Source organism: Oncorhynchus masou, chromosome 27 (assembly GCF_036934945.1).
Source record: "Oncorhynchus masou masou isolate Uvic2021 chromosome 27, UVic_Omas_1.1, whole genome shotgun sequence".
Lineage (NCBI taxonomy): Eukaryota > Metazoa > Chordata > Actinopteri > Salmoniformes > Salmonidae > Oncorhynchus > Oncorhynchus masou.
Genome location: NC_088238.1, coordinates 53,493,882 through 53,514,056, shown reverse-complemented (window position 1 = coordinate 53,514,056; position 20,175 = coordinate 53,493,882). Strand labels below are relative to the sequence as shown.

The following is a 20,175-nucleotide window of genomic DNA, read 5'->3' as shown; positions in this document are numbered from 1 at the left end:
ATGATGGCCACTGTCACCAAGGAAACAGTGCTCCAGACATAAATACAGTACATACACTAAGGTCATGCAGGGGTCAGAGATATTAGAAAAATATCATCAATATCATAATATAATAAATCATCAAATTTATGCTGATGTCAAAGTGTATCTTTAGGACACAAGTTATTGCATTGGTTAAGACTGAGTGCTCAACAAGTCAATGCCCGGACTGGTCTTAAACACATGGAAGTCTAAATGTGGACCCAAAGTGTTTGAGATGCCATCAGAGTCCAGCAACTGTGGGGCATATATTTTGGAGATTTGGGGTTTTGGGAACTCATATTTGAGGCATTTTCACATCTACAGTTGAAGTCGGAAGTTTACATACACCTTAGACAAATACATTTAAACTCAGCTTTTCACAATTCCTTACATTTAATCCTAGGAAAAATTCCATGTTTTAGGTCAATTATGATCACCACTTTATTTTAAGAATGTGAAGTCAGAAAAATAGGAGAAAATTATTTATTCAAGCTTTTATTTCTTTCATCAAATTCCCAGTGGATCAGAAGTTTACAAACACTCAATTAGCATTTGGTAGCCTTTCACAAGCTTCCCACAATAAGTTGGGTAAATTTTGGCCCATTCCTCTTGACAGAGCTGGTGTAACTGAGTCAGGTTTGTAGGCCTCCTTGCCTCGCACACGCTTTTTCAGTTCTGCCCACAAATTTTCTATAGGATTGAGGTCAGGGCTTTGTGATGGCCAATGCAATACCTTGACTTTGCTGTCCTTAAGCCATTTTGCCACAACTTGGGAAGTATGCTTGGGGTCATTGTCCATTTGGAAGATCCATTTGCAACCAAGCTTTAACTTCCTGACTGATGTCTTGAGTTGTTGCTTCAATATATCCACATAATTTTCCTACCTCATGATGCCATCTATTTTGTGATGTGCACCAGTCCCTACTGCAGCAAAGCACCCTCACAACATGATGCTGCCACCCACATGATTCACGGTTGGGATGGTATACTTCGGCTTGCAAGCCTCCCCCTTTTTCCTCCAAATATACTGATGGTCATTGTGGCCAAACAGTTCTATTTTTGTTTTATCAGACCAGAGGACATTTCTCCAAAAAGTATGATCTTTGTCCCCATGTGCAGTTGCAAACAGTAGTCTGGCTTTGTTATGGTGGTTTTGGAGCAGTGGCTTCTTCTTTGCTGAGCGGCCTTTCAGGTTATATCGATATAGGCCTCGTTTTACTGTGGATATAGATACTTTTGTACCTGTTTACACCAGAATCTTCACAAGGCCCTTTGCAGCTGTGCTGTGATCGATTTGTACTTTGCGCACCAAAGTACATTCATCTCTAGGAGACAGAACGCGTCTCCTTCCTGAGCAGTATGACGGCTGTGTGGTCCCATGGTGTTTATACTTGCGTACTATTGTTTGTACAGATGAACATGGTACTTTCAGGAGTTTGGAAATTGCTCCCAAGGATGAACCAGACATGTGGAGGTCTACAATTTTTTTTCTGAGGTCTTGGCTGATTTCTTTTGATTTTCCCATGATGTCAAGCAAAGAGGCACTGAGTTTGAAGGTAGGCCTTGAAATACATCCACAGGTACACCTCCAATTGACTCAATCATCAATTAGCCTATCAGAAGCTTCTAAAGCCATGACATCCTTTTCTGGAATTTTCCAAGCTGTTTAAAGGCACAGTCAATTTAGTGTATGTAAACTTCTGACCCATTGGAATTGTGACACAGTGAATTATAAGTTAAATAATCTGTCTGTAAACAATTGTTGGAAAAATTACTTGTGTCATGCACAAAATAGATATGCATATGCATACCCATCAACCTGCAGAATAAAACACACGTCAATACAGACCCAATACAATCCAATACAAACGGAATGGAGCTAAGCACCGGCAAAATCCTAGAGGAAAACCTGTTTCAGTCTGCTTTCCACCAGACGTTGAGAGATGAATTCACCTTTCAGCAGGACATTAACCTAAAACACTGGGGTTGCTTACCAAGAAGACAGCGATTGTCCCTGAGTGGCTGAGTTACAGTTTTGACTTAAATCTACTTGAAAATCTATGGTAAGACCTGAAAATAATTGTCTAGCAATGATCAACAATCAACTTGACAGAGCTTGAAGAATTTTGAAAATAATAATGGAATCCAGGGGTGGAAAGCTCTTAGAGACTTACCCAGAAAGACTCACAGTTGTAATCGCCACCAAAGGTGCGTCAACAAAGTATTGACTCAGGGCTGTGAATACTTATGTATATGAGATTTCATTCAAGTCCCCCCAGATTCCCGTGGTTTTGGGATTCTCCTGGCTCCAGCGACACAATCCCCTCAAACTGGTCTACAGGTGCTATCATGGGCTGGAGTCCATTCTGCCACGCCCATTGTCTGAAGTCAGTGCAACCTGCCCCGGGACGTCTTCCTGGGGGCTCAGAGGTTGCTCCGGACCTTTTCACCATTCCTGTGGAGTACCAGGACCTCCGGGAGGTGTTCAGCAAGGCCCAGGTAACTGGATGTTTGTGCCTGATGCTGTCCACTCCGCGGTCCTGGAGTGGGCCCATTCCTCCAGGCTTGCTTTCCAACTTGGCTCCCGTCGGACCCTGGCCTTCGTGCAACAACGCTTTTGGTGGCCTACAATGGTTCCGGATGTTGCCACGTTTGTCGCCGCCTGCACGGTCTGAGTACAGAACAAGACTCCTCGGCAAGCTCTGGCTGGTCTTCTCCAACCACTGCCTGTCCCTCACCGTCCCTGGTCCCATATATCCCTGGATTTCGTCACGGGGTTCCCCCCGTCTGAGGGCAACACTGCCATCCTGACTGTGGTCGACCGGTTTTCCAAAGCCGCCCAATTCATTCCTCTCCCCAAACTACCCTCAGGCAAAGAGACGGCCCAGCTTATGGTGCAGCATGTCTTCCGGATCCACGGACTCCCGGTGGACATGGTCTCCGACCTGGGTCCGTAGTTCTCGTACCAGTTCTGGAAGGCATTCAGCTCGCTCATTGGGTTGTCGGCCAGCCTGTCTTCCGTATCCAACCCCAGTCCAACAGCCAATCGGAGCGAGCCAACCAAGACTTAGAGACGATACTTCGCTGCCTAGTCTCCGCCAACCCTACCACCTGGAGTCACCTGTAGTCAGTACGGGTTGAGTACGACCGCAACACCCTTCATTCCTCTGCCACGAGTCTTTTGATCTTCGAGTGTTCCTTGGGATATCAGCCTCCGCTCTTCCCTGAGCAAGAGGAGGAAGTCAGCAATCCCTCTGCCCAGATGTTCATCCGCTGCTGTCGCCGTACCTGGAAGAGAGCCAGGGCTGCTCTGTTGAAGACCATACTCACTCTACACACACGTACATTGTAATGTAATATTGTGGTATTATACATGTATTGTAGATGTGTAGTGGTAGAGTAGTGTGTAATAATGTATTGTAGATATGTAATGGTGGATAAGAGCGTCTGGATAAGAGCGTCTGCTAAATGACTTAAATGTAATGTAAATGTAATAATGTGTTGTATTATGGATGTGCAGTGGTAGAGTAGTGTGTAATAATTTGTTGTATTGTAGCTACGTAGTGGTGTAATAATGTATTGTAGATATGTAGTGGTGTAATAATGTGATGTTTTATAGATATGTAGTGGTGTAATAATGTGTTGTATTGTAGATATGTAGTGCTATGTAATAATGTGTTGTATTGTAGATGTGTAGTGGTGTAATAATGTGTTGTATTGTAGATGTGTAGTGGTGTAATAATGTGTTGTATTGTAGATGTGTAGTGGTGTAATAATGTGTTGTATTGTAGATGTGTAGTGGTGTAATAATGTGTTGTATTGTAGATGTGTAGTGGTGTAATAATGTGTTGTATTGTAGATGTGTAGTGGTGTAATAATGTGTTGTATTGTAGATGTGTAGTGGTGTAATAATGTGTTGTATTATAGATATGTAGTGGTGTAATAATGTGTTGTTTTGTAGATGTGTAGTGGTGTAATAACGTGTTGTTTTGTAGATGTGTATTGATGTATTAATGTGTTGTGTTGTATTGTAGTGGTAGAGTAGTGGTGTAATAATGTGTTGTGTGATGTACTCTTTTATTTTACCCTTACCATTTTGGGTGATGTAATTGCCTTAATTTTGTTTGGACCCCAATAAGAGTAGCTGCTGCCTTGACAGGAACGAACAGGGATCCATAATAAACCCCAGGAAGAGTAGCTGCTGCCTTGGCAGGAACGAACAGGGATCCATAATAAACCCAGGAAGAGTAGCTGCTGCCTTGGCAGGAACGAACAGGGATCCATAATAAACCCCAGGAAGAGTAGCTGCTGCCTTGGCAGGAACGAACAGGGATCCATAAAAAACCCCAGGAAGAGTGGCTGCTGCCTTGGCAGGAACGAACAGGGATCCATAATAAACCCAGGAAGAGTAGCTGCTGCCTTGGCAGGAACGAACAGGGATCCATAATAAACCCAGGAAGAGTAGCTGCTGCCTTGGCAGGAACTAATAGGGATCCATAATAAACCCCAGGTAGAGTAGCTGCTGCCTTGGCAGGAACTCATAGGGATCCATAATAAACCCCAGGAAGAGTAGTTGCTGCCTTTGTAGGAACTAATGAGGATCCATAATAAGCCCCAGGAAGAGTAGCTGCTGCCTTGGCAGGAACTAATGTGGATCCATAATACACACACACACGCACAGATATATGCACTTCAATGATCCTCTCCTGTGCTGTTCTTTCCTCAGGAGTTCAATGACTGTCTGAGCTGCTCTGACCCACTACCCCCCCCCCCTCACCCCCTCTACAGCCAAGTGACTGTCTGAGCTGCTCTGACCCACTACCCCCCCCCCTCACCCCCTCTACAGCCAAGTGACTGTCTGAGCTGCTCTGACCCACTCTCCAATCTCCATAGACAACCATGGGCAATAGAATGGCCTTACTGAAGAGCTCAGTGACTTTCAACATGGCACCGTCATAGGATGCCACCTTTCCAACAAGTCAGTTCGTCAGGGACCAGTTCGTCAGTGTTGAAGCGCGTAAAAATGGTCTGTCCTCAGCTACAACACTCACTACCGAGTTCCAAACTTCCTCTGGAAGCAAAGTCAGCACAGGAACTGTTCGTTGGGAGCTTCATGAAATAGTTTCCCATGGCTCAGCAGCCACACACAAGCCTAAAATCACAATGCGCAATGCCAAGCGTTGGCTGGAGTGGTGTAAAGCTCGCCGACAATGCGTTCTCTGGAGTGATGAATCAGGCTTCACCATCTAGCAGTCTGAATCTGGATTTGGCGGATGCCAGGAAAACTCTACCTGCCCCAATGCTTGGTACTAACTGTAAAGTTTGGTGGAGGAGAAATAATGGTCTGGGGATGTTTTTCATGGTTCGGCGTAGGCCCTTTAGTTCCAGTGAAGGGAAATCTTAACGTTACAGCATACAGTGACATTCTAGACGATACTGTGCTTCCAAATTTTTGTAAACAGTTTGGCGAAGGCCCTTTCCTATTTCAGCATGACAATGCTCCTGTGCATAAAGCCAGTGGTGTAAAGTACTTAAGTAAAAACATAGTAAAATATAGAAAGTAAAAGTACTACTTACAGTTGAAGTCCGAAGTTTACATACACTTAGGTTGGAGTCATTGAAACTCGTTTTTCAACCACTCCACAAATTTCTTGTTAACAAACTATAGTTTTGGCAAGTCGGTTAGGACATCTACTTTGTGCATGACACAGATACATTTTCCTACAATTGTTTACAGACAGATTATTTCACTTATAATTCACACGGACACAATTCCAGTGGGTCAGAAGTTTACATACACTAAGTTGACTGTGCCTTTAAACAGCTTGGAAAATTCCAGAAAATGACGTCATGGCTTTAGAAGCTTGATAGGCTAATTGAAATAATTTGAGTCAATTGGAGGTGTACCTGTGGATGTAATTCAAGGCCTACCTTCAAACTCAGTGCCTCTTTGCTTGACATCAAAATCTAAATAAATCAGCCAAGACCTGAGAACAAAAATTGTAGACCTCCACAAGTCTGGTTCATCCTTGGGAGCAATTCCAAAAGCCTGACGGTACTACAAAGCACACATCAATAGTACGCAAGTATAAACACCACGGGACCACACGGCCATCATTCCGCTCAGGAAGGAGACGCGTTCTGTCTCCTAGCGATGAACGTACTTTGGTGCAAAATGTGCAAATCAATCCCATAACAGCAGCAAAGGACCTTGTGAAGATGCAGTAGGAAACAGGTACATAAGTATCTATATCCACAGTAAAACGAGTCCTCTATCGACATAACATGAAAGGCCGCTCAGCAAGGAAGAAGCCACTGCTTCCGTTCAGCCACAAGAGCATTAGTGAGGTCAGGCACTGATGTTGGGCGATCAGGCCTGTCTCGCAGTCGGCGTTCCAATTCATTCCAAAGGCGTTCAATGAGGTTGAGGTGAGAGTTCTGTGCAGGCCAGTCAAGTTCTTTCACACCAATCTCAACAAACCATTTCTTTATGGACCTTCCTTTATGCAGTGGTTGAAAAAGTAACTTATTGTCATTTGAGTTAAAGTAAAGATTTGTTAGAAAATTACTCAAGTAAAAGTGAATGTCACCCAGTAAAATACTACTTGAGTAAAAGTCTAAAAGTATTTGGTTTTAAAGTCTCAAAAGTAAATGTAACTGCTAAAATATACTTCAGTTCAAAAGAAACAGTATGAATCATTTAAAATTCCTTATATTAAGCAAACCAGATGGCACACACAAAAAAATACAAAAATATGGATAGCCAGGGGCTCACTACAACGCTCAGACATAATTTACAAACGAAGCATTTGTGTTTCATAAGTCTGCCTGATCAGAGGCAGTAGGGATGACTCTTGATTAGTGTGTGAGTTGAACTATTTTCCTGTCCTGCTAAGCATTTAAAATAAATGTAATGAGTACTTTTGGGTGTCAGGGAAAATGGAGTAAAAAGTACATTATTTTCTTTATGAATGTAGTGAAGTAAAAGTTGTCAAATCTAAAGAGAGTAAAGTACAGATACCCTCCATAAACTACGTACAGTTTAAGTCGGAAGTTTACATACACCTTAGCCAAATACATTTAAACTCAGTTTCACAATTCCTGACATCCAATCCTAGTAAAAAAAATCCATTATCGGTCAGTTAGGATCACTTTATTTTAAGAATGTGAAATGTCAGAGTAATAGGACGTACTGACAAATTCTCTAAAAGGACATTGGAGGCAGCTTATGGTAGAGAAATTAACATTAAATTCCCTGTCAACAGCTCTGATGGACATTCCTGTTCTCAGCATGCCAATGGCATGCTCACTCAAAACTTGAGACATCTGTGACATTGTGTTGTGTGACAAAACTGCACATTTTAGAGTGGCCTTTTGTTCCCAGCACAAGGTGCACCTGTGTAAGGAGCATTTTATTTAAATCCACTTCTTGATATGCCACACCTGTCCATTGGATGGATTTTCTTGGCAAAGGGGAAATGCTCACTAACAGGGATGTAAACAAATGTACACATTAAATTTAAAATAAATACACCACATGACCAAAAGTATATGGACATGCTCATCTAACATCTCAATCTAAAATCATGGGCATTAATATGGAGTTTTGTCCCCCTGTTGCTGCTGTAACAGACTCCACTCTTCTTTCCACTAAATGTTGGAACATTGCTGCAGGGACTAACCCGTCACCTGAGGGCGATGGGTTGATCTAGGTTTGAAATTGTGTTCAAAGACCATCGATAATGGATAAGGAATTCATCTTCGTTACAAAGTATTATGATTTATTAACCACGTGGCAAAATAGTATATTGTCTTTAATTGAGTAGGCAAATATACATTCATGTTTGTGGAGCTCATTCATTATTTCAATTTCCCTTCATACATGAAGGTTTCCTATTAGCTACATATTATAAAATCATTTTAAGAAACACTGAAAACTGATATTAAAAGGCTACCTGGGCTGTAGAATGACCATAGATCTATTATGTGTTGGGAAAGGAGGCTGTGGTGTATTGGGTAGGGTAGGCACCGGGGTTCAGCTCGGACTGCGGCTGGGTCACAGGGGTCATTAGAAGTACTTGATGGGGTCAAAGGTCAGGGTTAATCAGAAGTAATCGATGGGGTCGCTGTGGGCTTTGGACTCCTGCAGGCTGGTCAGCTCCAGTTTGCTTCCGGCGTGTGGCAGCATTTTATACACGCGCAGGTGGACATGGTCTTCACCACCAACATGAACCTGTAAGACACAGAGAGATGAGGTCAGAGTCAGGCAGTTGGACACAGTGGTAAGAACAGAGAACAGGTCACACACACATTTGTAACAGTATAGATAACAGATGTTATTGCGAGTGTAGCGAAATGCTTGTGCTTCTAGTTCCGACAGCAATATCTAACAATTGCTTGTGCAGCAATATCTAACAATTCCACAACTACCTAACACACACAAATCTAAGTGAAGGACTGGAATAACACTATATACATATATGGATGAGTGTTAGGGCCCTCTAACAACTGACAAGTTACATTCATCCATGTTTCATGGAACATGTGAAATGGAATCCAGTATCAACGCACTGAAATGCAGTCTGTGTCCACTGGACACTTGGCTTACAGTGTAACAATGTAGGCTACTGAAAGGGTACTATCAAATAAACTCTATAAACCACCCTCTTTAGTTACACATTACAGTGCCCTTTTTACTGGGTAATTAAAGTGTAACATGTATTGTAAAGACCCATTCCTACACTATTTACCCTGTACTAGGGTTACATCACCTTTAACTAGGCAATTCAGTTAAAAACAAATTATTATTTACAATGACGGTCTACACAGGCCAAACCCGGAAGACAATTGTGTGCCGCCCTATGGGACTCCCAATCACGGCCAGATGTGACACAGCCTGGATAGGGCTAAGAAGTGTGTTCTGTAGGGCTGAGGTTAGGAAGAATGAGTTATTGCAATACTTGTTACACTAATTACATACCACAGTAAAACGGGGACAGTAATGTAAAGTGTTACGTAGCAAGAAATAATCTGAAACCTTGATGAAGTAGTTGGTCCCTGCCACCAACTGAGTCTTGTAAATTTTCGCTGTGAAAACGTCAAAATTCCTCCCCGTTTTCTGCTCTGCATGCGGCTTCATCTGTGGGCAAAAACATGGTTATCTTTTAGTAGACTACATTTGGTGGCGAATGGCGTTCATTACTCGATCTACACACACACGGACAGTCCCCTTTCTTTTCTCACCTCATCACAAATCTTCTGCACCTCTTCAGTGGCATCCTTTGGCCCAGTTGTTCCTCCACACAATGGCATCTTTACTGTCAGACTGACCGAACACCGTCACTGAAACTATCGCACGTTATACCAAACACCACATTCGCCCACTTTAACACCAAAGACAAAACAAGAAGTCACATGTTTCACCGGATATGAAATCTGAAGCATCCGGTTGAAATGTCCACTCCCCACCAAATAGAGAGAGGCTATTCGGAGAACATATCGACAAGCCTGGTGCTCAGATTGATTATTGGAGAGAGATTCTATGCTGCTCGCCTCATGTCATGAATATGTAGCTCCACCTCGAGCGAACTGCGATATAAAGTGTTTTTTTTTTTTCAAAGTTGCCGGGATGTCACGTGTCCTACTCATATCAGTTCACTCTAACAACGTAAGCATTACGAAACGTTTATTCGATCAAATATCCCTCGCGTAACAAATAAGACATACATTTTTTTGTTAACAAATTCGACACTCATTGACCTCCATACAAAAACTCCTTGCTTGGTGGGCGAAATAACTGCCAAGCGACTGCTACATAATTATACATCCGGTGAAATCGGTCTCATTGTCCTATCTGTGCGTATACCAACACAGTCTACTCTTAATATGTGCTACATGAACAAATAAGCACAATGTTTTTAGGTACCAATAGCACAAACTCAATAGCAGAGGCCTGATGCCACACCCCTTCTTAATCTCGACGCGCCCTGAGTTTGTGCTATTTAGTACAAAGAAACAACTGCTTATTTGGATGCAGATATCTATTTTACGGTGAGAACGCGAGGTAAATTATCGGACAAGAAAATACAAATAATCTAGTATTCACTGTCTTTCGGTCGGCATAACTCTAAACTCTTAATTTATTTCAATCAGTTACGGATATTGGTTCATCTTGTAGACAGGGAGTGATATGTATTCGCTTGGCCAACAGTATCAAAGATGTTCTACAAGATGTTCTCACCTATCTGTGACAGTATCTTGTATGCGAACGTTAGCAACCCTAGTGAACATTGGGTTTAGATAGCTGTTTGCCGTGAATTATGTAAAAGGTTTTCAATAATACCAAATCGTGGAAGCACATGGAAATACATTTATTTCATAACCTAAAGGAGTCACCTGGACAAAAAAAGGTCTAAGGCCTCGCACTTTACATGCGTAAACAAACAACTAAATGGGTACATACCACTGAGCATGTCTTGAGGCCTTAGACCTTTTAGTCCAGGCCTTGCGTGAATTATGTTGCCTCTGCTGTACCTCCAGCCATTAGACAAGGGCAAGGCTCGTGGTAAGAGCAGCTGACTGTCTCTTTACAGCTCACACTCTCAGGTCAGTTCCGGTACCTATTTAGTTTGTGTTTGTTTACGCATGTAAAGTGTAACAATTGTTTTCTAAATAGATAACATATGCCAGTCCTGGCTGCCTCATGTTAATTGTATATTATTGTAATCAAAAGTCACAGCGGAGGACATGGACCTAACCGGAACAGGTGACCATATTGCAGCTAATGGCAGGGGTGAGTATCACCCTAAATAGAGCTTTACCCTGGGGCATCTGACCCTAAAACAGGGTTTCTCCACCATCTCCCCCAGAAGTTTCACATTTTTATTTTAACCCTAATGTAATGTGCACTTAGTTGGGAAGCAAGTTCAGGGAGTGAGTGTTTCAATAAATAAACACAAAACAAGAGCACACGGCCTTAACACTGGAACATAAACAATAACGCCTGGCGAAGGAACCAAAGGGAGTGCCATATATAGGGAAGGTAATCAGAGAGGTGATGGAGTCCAGGTGATTCTGATGATGTGCAGGTGCGCGTAATGATGGTGACAGGTGTGCGCCATAACGAGCATCCTGGTGACCTAGAGGCCAGAGGGGGAGCACATGTGACACCTAAACAGCCACACCTGATTTAATTTGTCAAAGGCTTGATAATTAGTTGACTAATTGAACCATGTGTGTCAGTTAAGGGTGAAACGTCTGGAGGGGCCGAGGAGAGGTTTGGGAAACCCTGCCCTAAAGGAACCCCAAGGGAGATGCCAAGAGCGAAATCTCACTTGGGGGATTTCTCAAGGCTAGGATCGTTACACTACTCCTTCAGTTCAGAAAACACAACCCGTGCTTCTTTATCACAAATTCCTCACATCTTAACAGGACATGCTTTTGACCCTCAAACACTATCCTTCTTCTGCTCATCAAATCAAAGTTTATTTGTCACGTTCGCCGAATACAACAGGTGTCACCTTACAGTGAAATGCTTACTTACAGGCTCTAACCAATAGTGCAAATTTTTTTTTAGGTGAACAATAGGTAAGTAAGGATAATAAAAACAACAGTAAAAAGACAGTGAAAAACAGTAGCGAGGCTACATACAGTAGCAAGGCTATAAAAGTATTTAGGCTACATACAGACACGGGTTAGTCAGGCTGATTGGGGTAGTATGTACATGTAGATACGGTTTAAAATGACTGCATATATGATGAACAGAGACTGGCAGTAGTGTAAAAGAGGGGTTGGCGGGTGGTGGGACACAATGCAGATAGCCCTGTTAGCCAATGTCGCGGAGCACTGGTTGGTCAGCCCAATTAAAGTAGTATGTACATGAATATATAGTTAAAGTGACTATGTATATATGATAAACAGAGAGTAGCAGCTGCGTAAGAGGGGTTGGGGGGCACACAATGCAAATAGTCCGGGTAGCCATTTGATTACCTGTTCTGGAGTCTTATGGCTTGGGGCTAAAAACTGTTGAGAAGCCTTTTTGTCCTCGATTGGCACTCCGGTACCGCTTGCCATGCGGTAGTAGAGAGAACAGTCTATGAATGGGGTGGCTGGGGTCTTTGACAATTTTTAGGGCCTTCCTCTGACACCGCCTGGTGTAGAGGTCCTGGATGGCAGGCAGCTTAGCCCCAGTGATGTACTGGGCCGTACACACTGCCCTCTGTAGTGCCTTGCGGTCTGAGGCCAAGCAATTGTCATACCAGGCAGTGATACAACCAGTATGCTCTCGATGGTGCAGCTGTAGAACCTTTTGAGGATCTCAGGAACCATGCCAAAGCTTTTTAGTTTTCTGAGGGGGAATAGGCTTTGTCGTGCCCTCTTCTTGACTGTCTTGGTGTGTTTGGACCATTCTTGTTTGTTGGTGATGTAGACACCAAGGAACTTGAAGCTCTCAACCTGCTCCACTACAGCCCTGTCGATGAGAATGGGGGCGTGCTTGGTCCTCCTTTTCCTGTAGTCCACAATTATCTCCTTAGTCACGTTGAGTGATAGGTTGTTAATCTAGCACCACCCGGCCAGGTCTCTGACCTCCTCACTATAGGCTGTCTCGTCGTTGTCTGTGATCAGGCCTACCACTGTTGTGTCGTCTGCAAACTTAATGATGGTGTTTGAGTCGTGCCTGGCCATGCAGTCGTGGGTGAACAGGGTTTACAGGAGGGGACTGAGCACGCACCCCTGGGGAGCTCCAGTGTTGAGGATCAGTGTGGCAGATGTTGCTACCTACCCTCACCACATGGGGTGGCCCGTCAGGAAGTCAAGGATCCAGAGGGAGGTGTTTAGTCCCAGGATCCTTAGCTTAGTGATGAGCTTTGAGGGGACCTTGGTATTGAACGCTGAGCTGTAGTCAATGAATAGCATTCTCACATAAGTGTTCCTTTTGTCCAGATTGGAAAGGGCAGTGTGGAGTGCAATAGAGATTGAATCATCTGTGGATCTGTTTGGGCGGTATGCAAATTGGAGTGGGTCTAAGGTTTCTGGGATAATGGTTTTGATGTGAGCCATTACCAGCCTTTCAAAGCACTTCATGGCTACAGACGTGAGTGCTATGGTCTGTAGTCATTTAGGCAGGTTGCCTTTGTGTTCTTGGGCACAGGGACTATGGTAGTCTGCTTGAATCATGTTGGTATTACAGACTCAATCAGGGACATGTTGAAAATGTCAGTGAAGACACCTGCCAGTTGGTCAGCACATGCCCGGAGCACACATCCTGGTAATCCGTCTGGTTCCGCAGCCTTGTGTATGTTGACTTGTTTAAAGGTCTTTCTCACGTCGTCTACGGAGAGCGTGATCACACAGTCATCCGGAACAGCTGATGCTCTCATGCGTGCCTCAGTGTTGCTTGCCTCCCAAGTGAGCATAGAAGTGATTTAGCTCGTCTGGTAGGCTTGTGCCACTGGGCAGCTCGCGGCTGTGCTTCCCTTTGTAGTCTGAAATAGTTTGCAAGCCCTGCCACATAAGACAAGCGTCAGAGCCGGTGTAGTATGATTCAATCTTAGTCCTGTATTGACGCTTTGCCTGTTTGGTGGTTCGTCGCAGGGCATAGCAGGATTTCTTGGAAGCTTCTGGGTTAGAGTCCCGCACCTTGAAAGCGACAGCTCTACCCTTTAGCTCAGTGCGAATGTTCCCTGTAATCCATGGCTTCTGGTTGGGGTATGTACGTACAGTCACTGTGGGGACGACGTCCTCAATGCACTTATTGATAAAGCCAGTGCCTGATGGGGTGAACTCCTCAATGCCATCGGAAGAATCCAGGAACATATTCCAGTCTGTGTTAGCAAAACAGTCCTGTAGTTTAGCATCTGCTTCATCTGACCACTTTTATAGACCGAGTCACGGGTGCTTCCTGCTTTAATTTTTGCATGGAGGTGGGAATCAGGAGGACAGAGATGTGGTCAGATTTACCAAATGGAGGGTTAGGGAGAGCTTTGTACGTATCTTTGTGTGTGGAGTACAGGTGATCTAGAATCTTTTTCCCTCGGGTTGCACATTTAACATGTTGATAGAACTGATTTAAGTTTCCCTGCATTGAAGTCTCCGGCCACTAGGAGCGCCACCTCTGGGTGAGAGTAGAAAATGGTAGGAGGGGGTATTTACCTGATGTTGGGTTGAAGCCAGGTCGCTTGACCCTAAGGAAATCACACTACTCACAAGAACCCCGAGAGAGTAAGGGCCTCATCAAGGCTAACGTTGCACCTACTTGTCAGGCAGCATGACTACCTTGTTAGGACATTTCTAACTAGTACCAAATGCAGTAGTAATAAACTGACCAATTTTAGCTGGCTCACTGACTTCAATTTCAATTTGGGATTAAATACAAAGTGGTGCTACAGTGCCTTGCGAAAGTATTTGGCCCCCTTGAACTTTGCAACATTTTGCTACATTTCAGGTTTCAAACATAAAGATATAAAACTGTATTTTTTTTGTGTTCCTTGTTCTTCATGATGCTCTCTGCGCTTTTAACGGACCTCTGAGACTATCACAGTGCAGGTGCATTTATACGGCCATTTCTTAAAGATACTTGATTACAGACAGGTGGATTGTATTTATCATCATTAGTCATTTAGGTCAACATTGGATCATTCAGCAGGGACAGGAAAGATGGTTAAAATTGATGGGAAGATGGATGGAGATCCTCACTGAACTTCTGGACTGGGACAGAGATTTGTCTTCCAACAAGACAATGATCCAAAACATAAAGCAAAATCTACAATGGAATGGTTCAAAAAAGGTGTTAGAATGGCCAAGTCAAAGTCCAGACCTGAATCCAATCGAGAAATTTTGCACAAATGCTCCATCAACCTCACTTTTTCAGTTTTTGATTGGATAACTTAAAAAGTTTGCTACAAAGTATCCAAGGGGGCTGAATAATTTTGCACGCCCAATTTTTCAGTTTTTGATTTGTTAAAAAAGTTTGAAATATCCAATAAATGTCGTTCCACTTCATGATTGTGTCCCACTTGTTGTTGATTCTTCACAAAAAATACAGTTTTATATCTTTGTTTGAAGCCTGAAATGTGGCAAAAGGTCGCAAAGTTCAAGGGGGTCGAATACTTTCGCAAGGCACTGTAAAACGTTCAAATCCTCAGACTGACTGACTGTAACCTCAGCCTCTGTCCTGAAGGCATGAACTCTTAGGTTGCATGTTTTGAAAATATATTAAAAAATGTTATTACTTCCAAAATTAGAGGAACCACAGCTAATCTACATTTAAACCACATAGTTATGCACATGTAGTCTAACGACATATACAGTGCCTTGCAAAGGTATTCACCCCTTTGGCATTTTTCCTATTTTGTTGCCGTACAACCTGGAATTAAAATTGATTTGTTTAGGGGGTTTGTATCATTTGATCTCTGATTAATGCCCTCCTTGCTTGGTCTGTGAGTTTTGGTGGGTGGCCCTCTCTTGGCAGGTTTGTTGTACCATATTCTTTCCATTTTTAAAAAATGGTGCTCCGTGGGATGTTCAAAGTTTCAGATAATTTTTTTTATAACCTAACCCTGATCTGTACTTCTCCACAACTTTGTCCGTGACCTGTCTGGCATGCTCCTTGATCTTCATGGTGCCACTTGCTTAGTGGTGTTGCAGAATCTGGGGCCTTTCAGAACAGGTTTATATATACTCAGATTATGTGACACTTAGATTGCACACAGGTGGACTTTATTTAATTAATTATGTGACTTCTGAAGGTAATTGGTTGCACCAGATCTTATTTAGGGGCGTCATAGCAAAGGGGGTGAACACATACGCACCACCACTTTTCCATGGAACATTTAAAAAAAAAAACATTTTTTGAAACAAGTTACTTTTTTCATTTCACTTCACCAATTTGGACTATTTTTTTGTATGTCCATTACATGAAATCCAAATAAAAATCAATTTAAATTACAGGTTGTTATGCAACAAAATAGGAAAAATGCCAAGGGGGGTGAATACCTTTGCAAGGCACTGTACAGTGCCAGTCAAAACTTTGGACACACCTACTAATTTCAGGTTTTTCCTTTATTTTTACTATGTTTTGGGTTCTTGAACCAGCAATCCACCTCTCTAATATCCAGGCCAGTGGTTCCCAAACTTGTTATAGTCCCGTACCCCTTCAGACATTCAACCTGCAGCTGCGTGCCACACACACACTATACATTTATTAAACATAAGAATGAGTGTGAGTTTTTGTCACAACCCGGCTCATGGGAAGTGACAAAGAGCCCTTATAGGACCAGAGTACAAATAATTATATAATAATAATCAATAATTTTGCTATTTATTTAACCATCTTACATATAAAAGCTTATTTGTTCATCACAAATGGTGAATAACTCACCACAGGTTAATGAGAAGGATGTGCTTGAAAGGATGCACATAACTCTGCAATGTTTGGTTGTATTGGAGAGAGTCTCAGTCTTAAATAATTTTCCACACACAGTCTGTGCCTGTACTTAGTTTTCATGCTAGTGAGGGCTTAGCTATATCACATTTGACATTGTCCATAAGCTTGAGTTAATTTGCACACAAACAAATCATACAATGATGGAAAGACCTGTGTGTTGTCCTTGTTAATGCAGACAGAGAAAAGCTCAGAGAAAACAGACAGAGAAATGCTCCAATTTTTAATGTGATTGGATGTTAATTATTTGACTAGGCTACCTGTATTTGACATTGTGTTGTTATTTCGCTGAACACTAGATGGTTTCATTTTATTTTTGGCAGTGAAACGAGGCTACTCAGGCGAGAAAACAACCTCACCCAAATGTTTAGCCCTGTTGGAAAATATAAATGGACTGTTTGAAAATGTGAAGAATTTCTAAATAAAAAAATAAAAAAATTTGCATCTAATTTTTTTTTCAATCACATTTTTATTGGCGTAACCCCGACGGCATTGTGGGTACCCCAGTTTGAGAATACCTGCTCTATGCTACTTACCACACCTTGGTGGTTTGATTTGATGTATAATGTTGTGATATCATCTTGCAGTCTGACTCTCTATGTAGTGTTGAGAAGGGGTTCCAAGACGGTGTCTTCCTGGAGAAAGACGATGACGTCATCCTCTGTCAAACATTTCCATACAAAGACCAATCATGTAATTATTCTTACAGTTTCAATAGCTTTAATGTCACTCAATTTAGAACTTTTTTCTTTCATTCCTCTCACCTGGTTGTCTCGGGCTACATTGAAAGGAAAAACCAGCAGACACTAGGCCCTCCATGGAATGAGTTTGACACACCTAATGTAGACTAACCTACCCGCAGAGCCTACCTGCTCTATATGCCTATCTGCGAACTGTTGGCTAGAGCGCCCGTGCCAAGACCAGAGGAGGCACATTTGCTCTTTAATGCAACAGTTTGTGAAAAAAACTATTGGTAGATTTGAAAATGCAATAGAAACACCTTGAACATTAGATTTTTATTCGGGACATGAAAACTCAAGCGACGTCATCACACACTGATTTTTATCTGCAACAAGTCGGTTTGGTGGAAACAACCCACTGGTGGGAAAATGCACATATTTTCTTTATGCAGATTTTTAGAATATTCACATGAAAATCTGTCAGCAATTGGATGGAAACCTAGCTACTGCTAAACGATATGAGTGGTGTAGGTAAGTGATGAAGTGAGAACCTATAGGAGGATAGCTCTCTACGAGGTGGGATGAGCATGAAATGACAGCAGGCTGTTCAACACTGAGCCATGCTGACTGACAGATGGCGTGGATTGCTACATGGCAATTCAGTCCCACATCATGTGTTATCACTTATTTGGCTAAATGATTATCCATAGTTGCCTCTTTTGATCCAGCCACAGCAGTCTGTAAATGGACTGTTACCTTGGAGACAACATTAAGATGCTAAAACTTTTACACTCCAATTGAACTCTGCCGGTGACATTTTCTCACATCTTATTCTCTCTCTCTCTCTCTCTCTCTCTCTCTCTCTCACACACACGCCAGCAAGCCGTTCACCAACTAATTTTATGCCTTACACAACTCAGCACATATAGTATCTATTGCTCCACCTTCCTCAAACTACAGTCCCATACATTTGTTTACCTTTTTTACCTGTCTATGGATTCTACAGGGATTTTAAGTTGGGACTGTAACTCCATACTAAATCTAATTCCATCTCCTGTATAGTTCTGCCCTCTCTATAGATTATGCTGATGCCCCACCGTAAGAACCTGAAGCTCTTTACTGTTTCTGTGGGAGGTGACGTGGCCACAAATCAGTGCCTGGGACACCTTACAGCGCTACCACTGTCTGAACAACAGCCAAAGGGTGGTCAAGACATCTACTGCCACTTCATCTTTAGTGTGTCAGCTCTGCTGCACCTGGGAGATAAAGGTATGGCACCACACTCCCAACAGTCACGTATGCTTAAACATACTTCATCTTTAGTGTGTCAGCTCTGCTGCACCTGGGAGATAAAGGTATGGCACCACACTCCCAACAGTCACGTATGCTTAAACATACTTCATCTTTAGTGTGTCAGCTCTGCTGCACCTGGGAGATAAAGGTATGGCACCACACTCCCAACAGTCACGTATGCTTAAACATACTTCATCTTTAGTGTGTCAGCTCTGCTGCACCTGGGAGATAAAGGTATGGCACCACACTCCCAACAGTCACGTATGCTTAAACATACTTCATGCTTACAACATGCTTAAACATACTTCATCTTTAGTGTGTCAGCTCTGCTGCACCTGGGAGATAAAGGTATGGCACCACACTCCCAACAGTCAGCTTAAACATACTTCATCTTTAGTGTGTCAGCTCTGCTGCACCTGGGAGATAAAGGTATGCTTAAACATCATCTTTAGTGTGTCAGCTCTGCTGCACCTGGGAGATAAAGGTATGGTCCCAACAGTCACGTATCTTAAACATACTTCATCTTTAGTGTGTCAGCTCTGCTGCACCTGGGAGATAAAGGTATGGCACCACACTCCCAACAGTCACGTATGCTTAAACATACTTCATTGTTTGTGTGTTTCTTAAAGTGGCAATCAGCAGTTGAAACTGTAAAAAGGTGGTGTGCCCGCCTGCGTCAGTAAAAAGCTGAAGGATGGGGCTGAAATATGTAGCCACTCTCATTCATAGAGCTATGGATGCAAGGACTGACCATCACGCCTCCTTCTCAAAGCCCATTGGAGGAGACGACCCAAGGTTCCTCGCCTCTGACCTCTTCCAATGGTTTTTTGAGAAGGATGCGAGTGGAGAGGATGTGAGGAGTTAAGCAGAGATGAATTGGGACAGAGTTCATGTCATTGTTTTAGGTGGAAACAGATGTTGAATGATACATTTATTCTGTTTGCACTTATCTTCTACTTGTGCTCTTTCCACAGATGGCTCTGGCTTGCTGATGACATCTGATCTGACTCCTTGCAATTTGACTCCTGTATTACTGACTATATTAAATAAAACTTCCAATGCCAAATTGAAATATTTTTTTGATTCTGTAATTGATAGACTATGGTACTTCCCAATCAGACAATTACAAAATAAAAAAATAATGAATCTGTTTTCCTCAGTGCAATGTTTGGTGAATGCATGGTGTTGTCTTCTCCTCAGTCCTCCTTTGAATGCTGTGTGTCGTGATTCAGTTCTAAACGACCATCATCGAGTTCATCAAATCAAATGTTATTGGTCACAAACACATGGTTAGCAGAAGTTAATGCGAGTGTAGCGAAATGCTTGTGCTTCTCGTTCCGACCATGCAATAATATCTAACAAGTAATCTAACAATTTCACAACAACTACTTATACACACAAGTGCAAAGGAATTAATAAGAATATGTACATAACAATATATATGGATGAGCGATGGCGGAACGGCATAGGCAAGATGCAGTAGATGGTATAGAGTACAGTATATGCATATGAGATAAGTAATGTAGGGTACGTAAACATTGTATAAAGTGTTGTTTAATTCCGTAAAACCTCCATCCGAGATTTCGGGAAAACCAGGGAATTTAAAAAAAAAGTTCCAATAATTTTGCAAGGCTAGTCATGCACATATCCAGTTTTTTTTGTTATTGCCGGTGGGGTGCTATGATGAGGCATCGCCAATAGGCGGGACTTTGAGACAGTGGATTGAGCTAAACCATTGCA

General features: G+C 42.6%; 1 protein-coding gene across 1 annotated transcript; it reads right to left on the bottom strand.

The window, feature by feature from the left end:
* Positions 1–7,775: 7,775 nt before the first annotated feature.
* Positions 7,776–9,582, bottom strand: LOC135516402 (cystatin-B-like). Its single transcript, XM_064940682.1, has 3 exons — positions 9,265–9,582; positions 9,059–9,160; positions 7,776–8,254 (listed from the first exon to the last, which is right to left on the bottom strand). The coding sequence occupies exons 1-3, from the start codon at positions 9,331–9,333 to the stop codon at positions 8,126–8,128; spliced, it is 300 nt and encodes a 99-aa protein (XP_064796754.1). The 5' UTR covers positions 9,334–9,582; the 3' UTR covers positions 7,776–8,125.
* Positions 9,583–20,175: the final 10,593 nt, after the last annotated feature.

Excerpts from the sequence above, each read along its gene's own strand:
- LOC135516402 (XM_064940682.1), bottom strand. The coding sequence starts at position 9,333 with ATGCCATTGTGTGGAGGAACAACTGGGCCAAAGGATGCCACTGAAGAG. Across the intron at positions 9,161-9,264 it reads TGCAGAAGATTTGTGATGAG|ATGAAGCCGCATGCAGAGCA; the intron begins GTGAGAAAAGAA and ends TTTTGCCCACAG. Across the intron at positions 8,255-9,058 it reads GGACCAACTACTTCATCAAG|GTTCATGTTGGTGGTGAAGA; the intron begins GTTTCAGATTAT and ends TGTGTCTTACAG.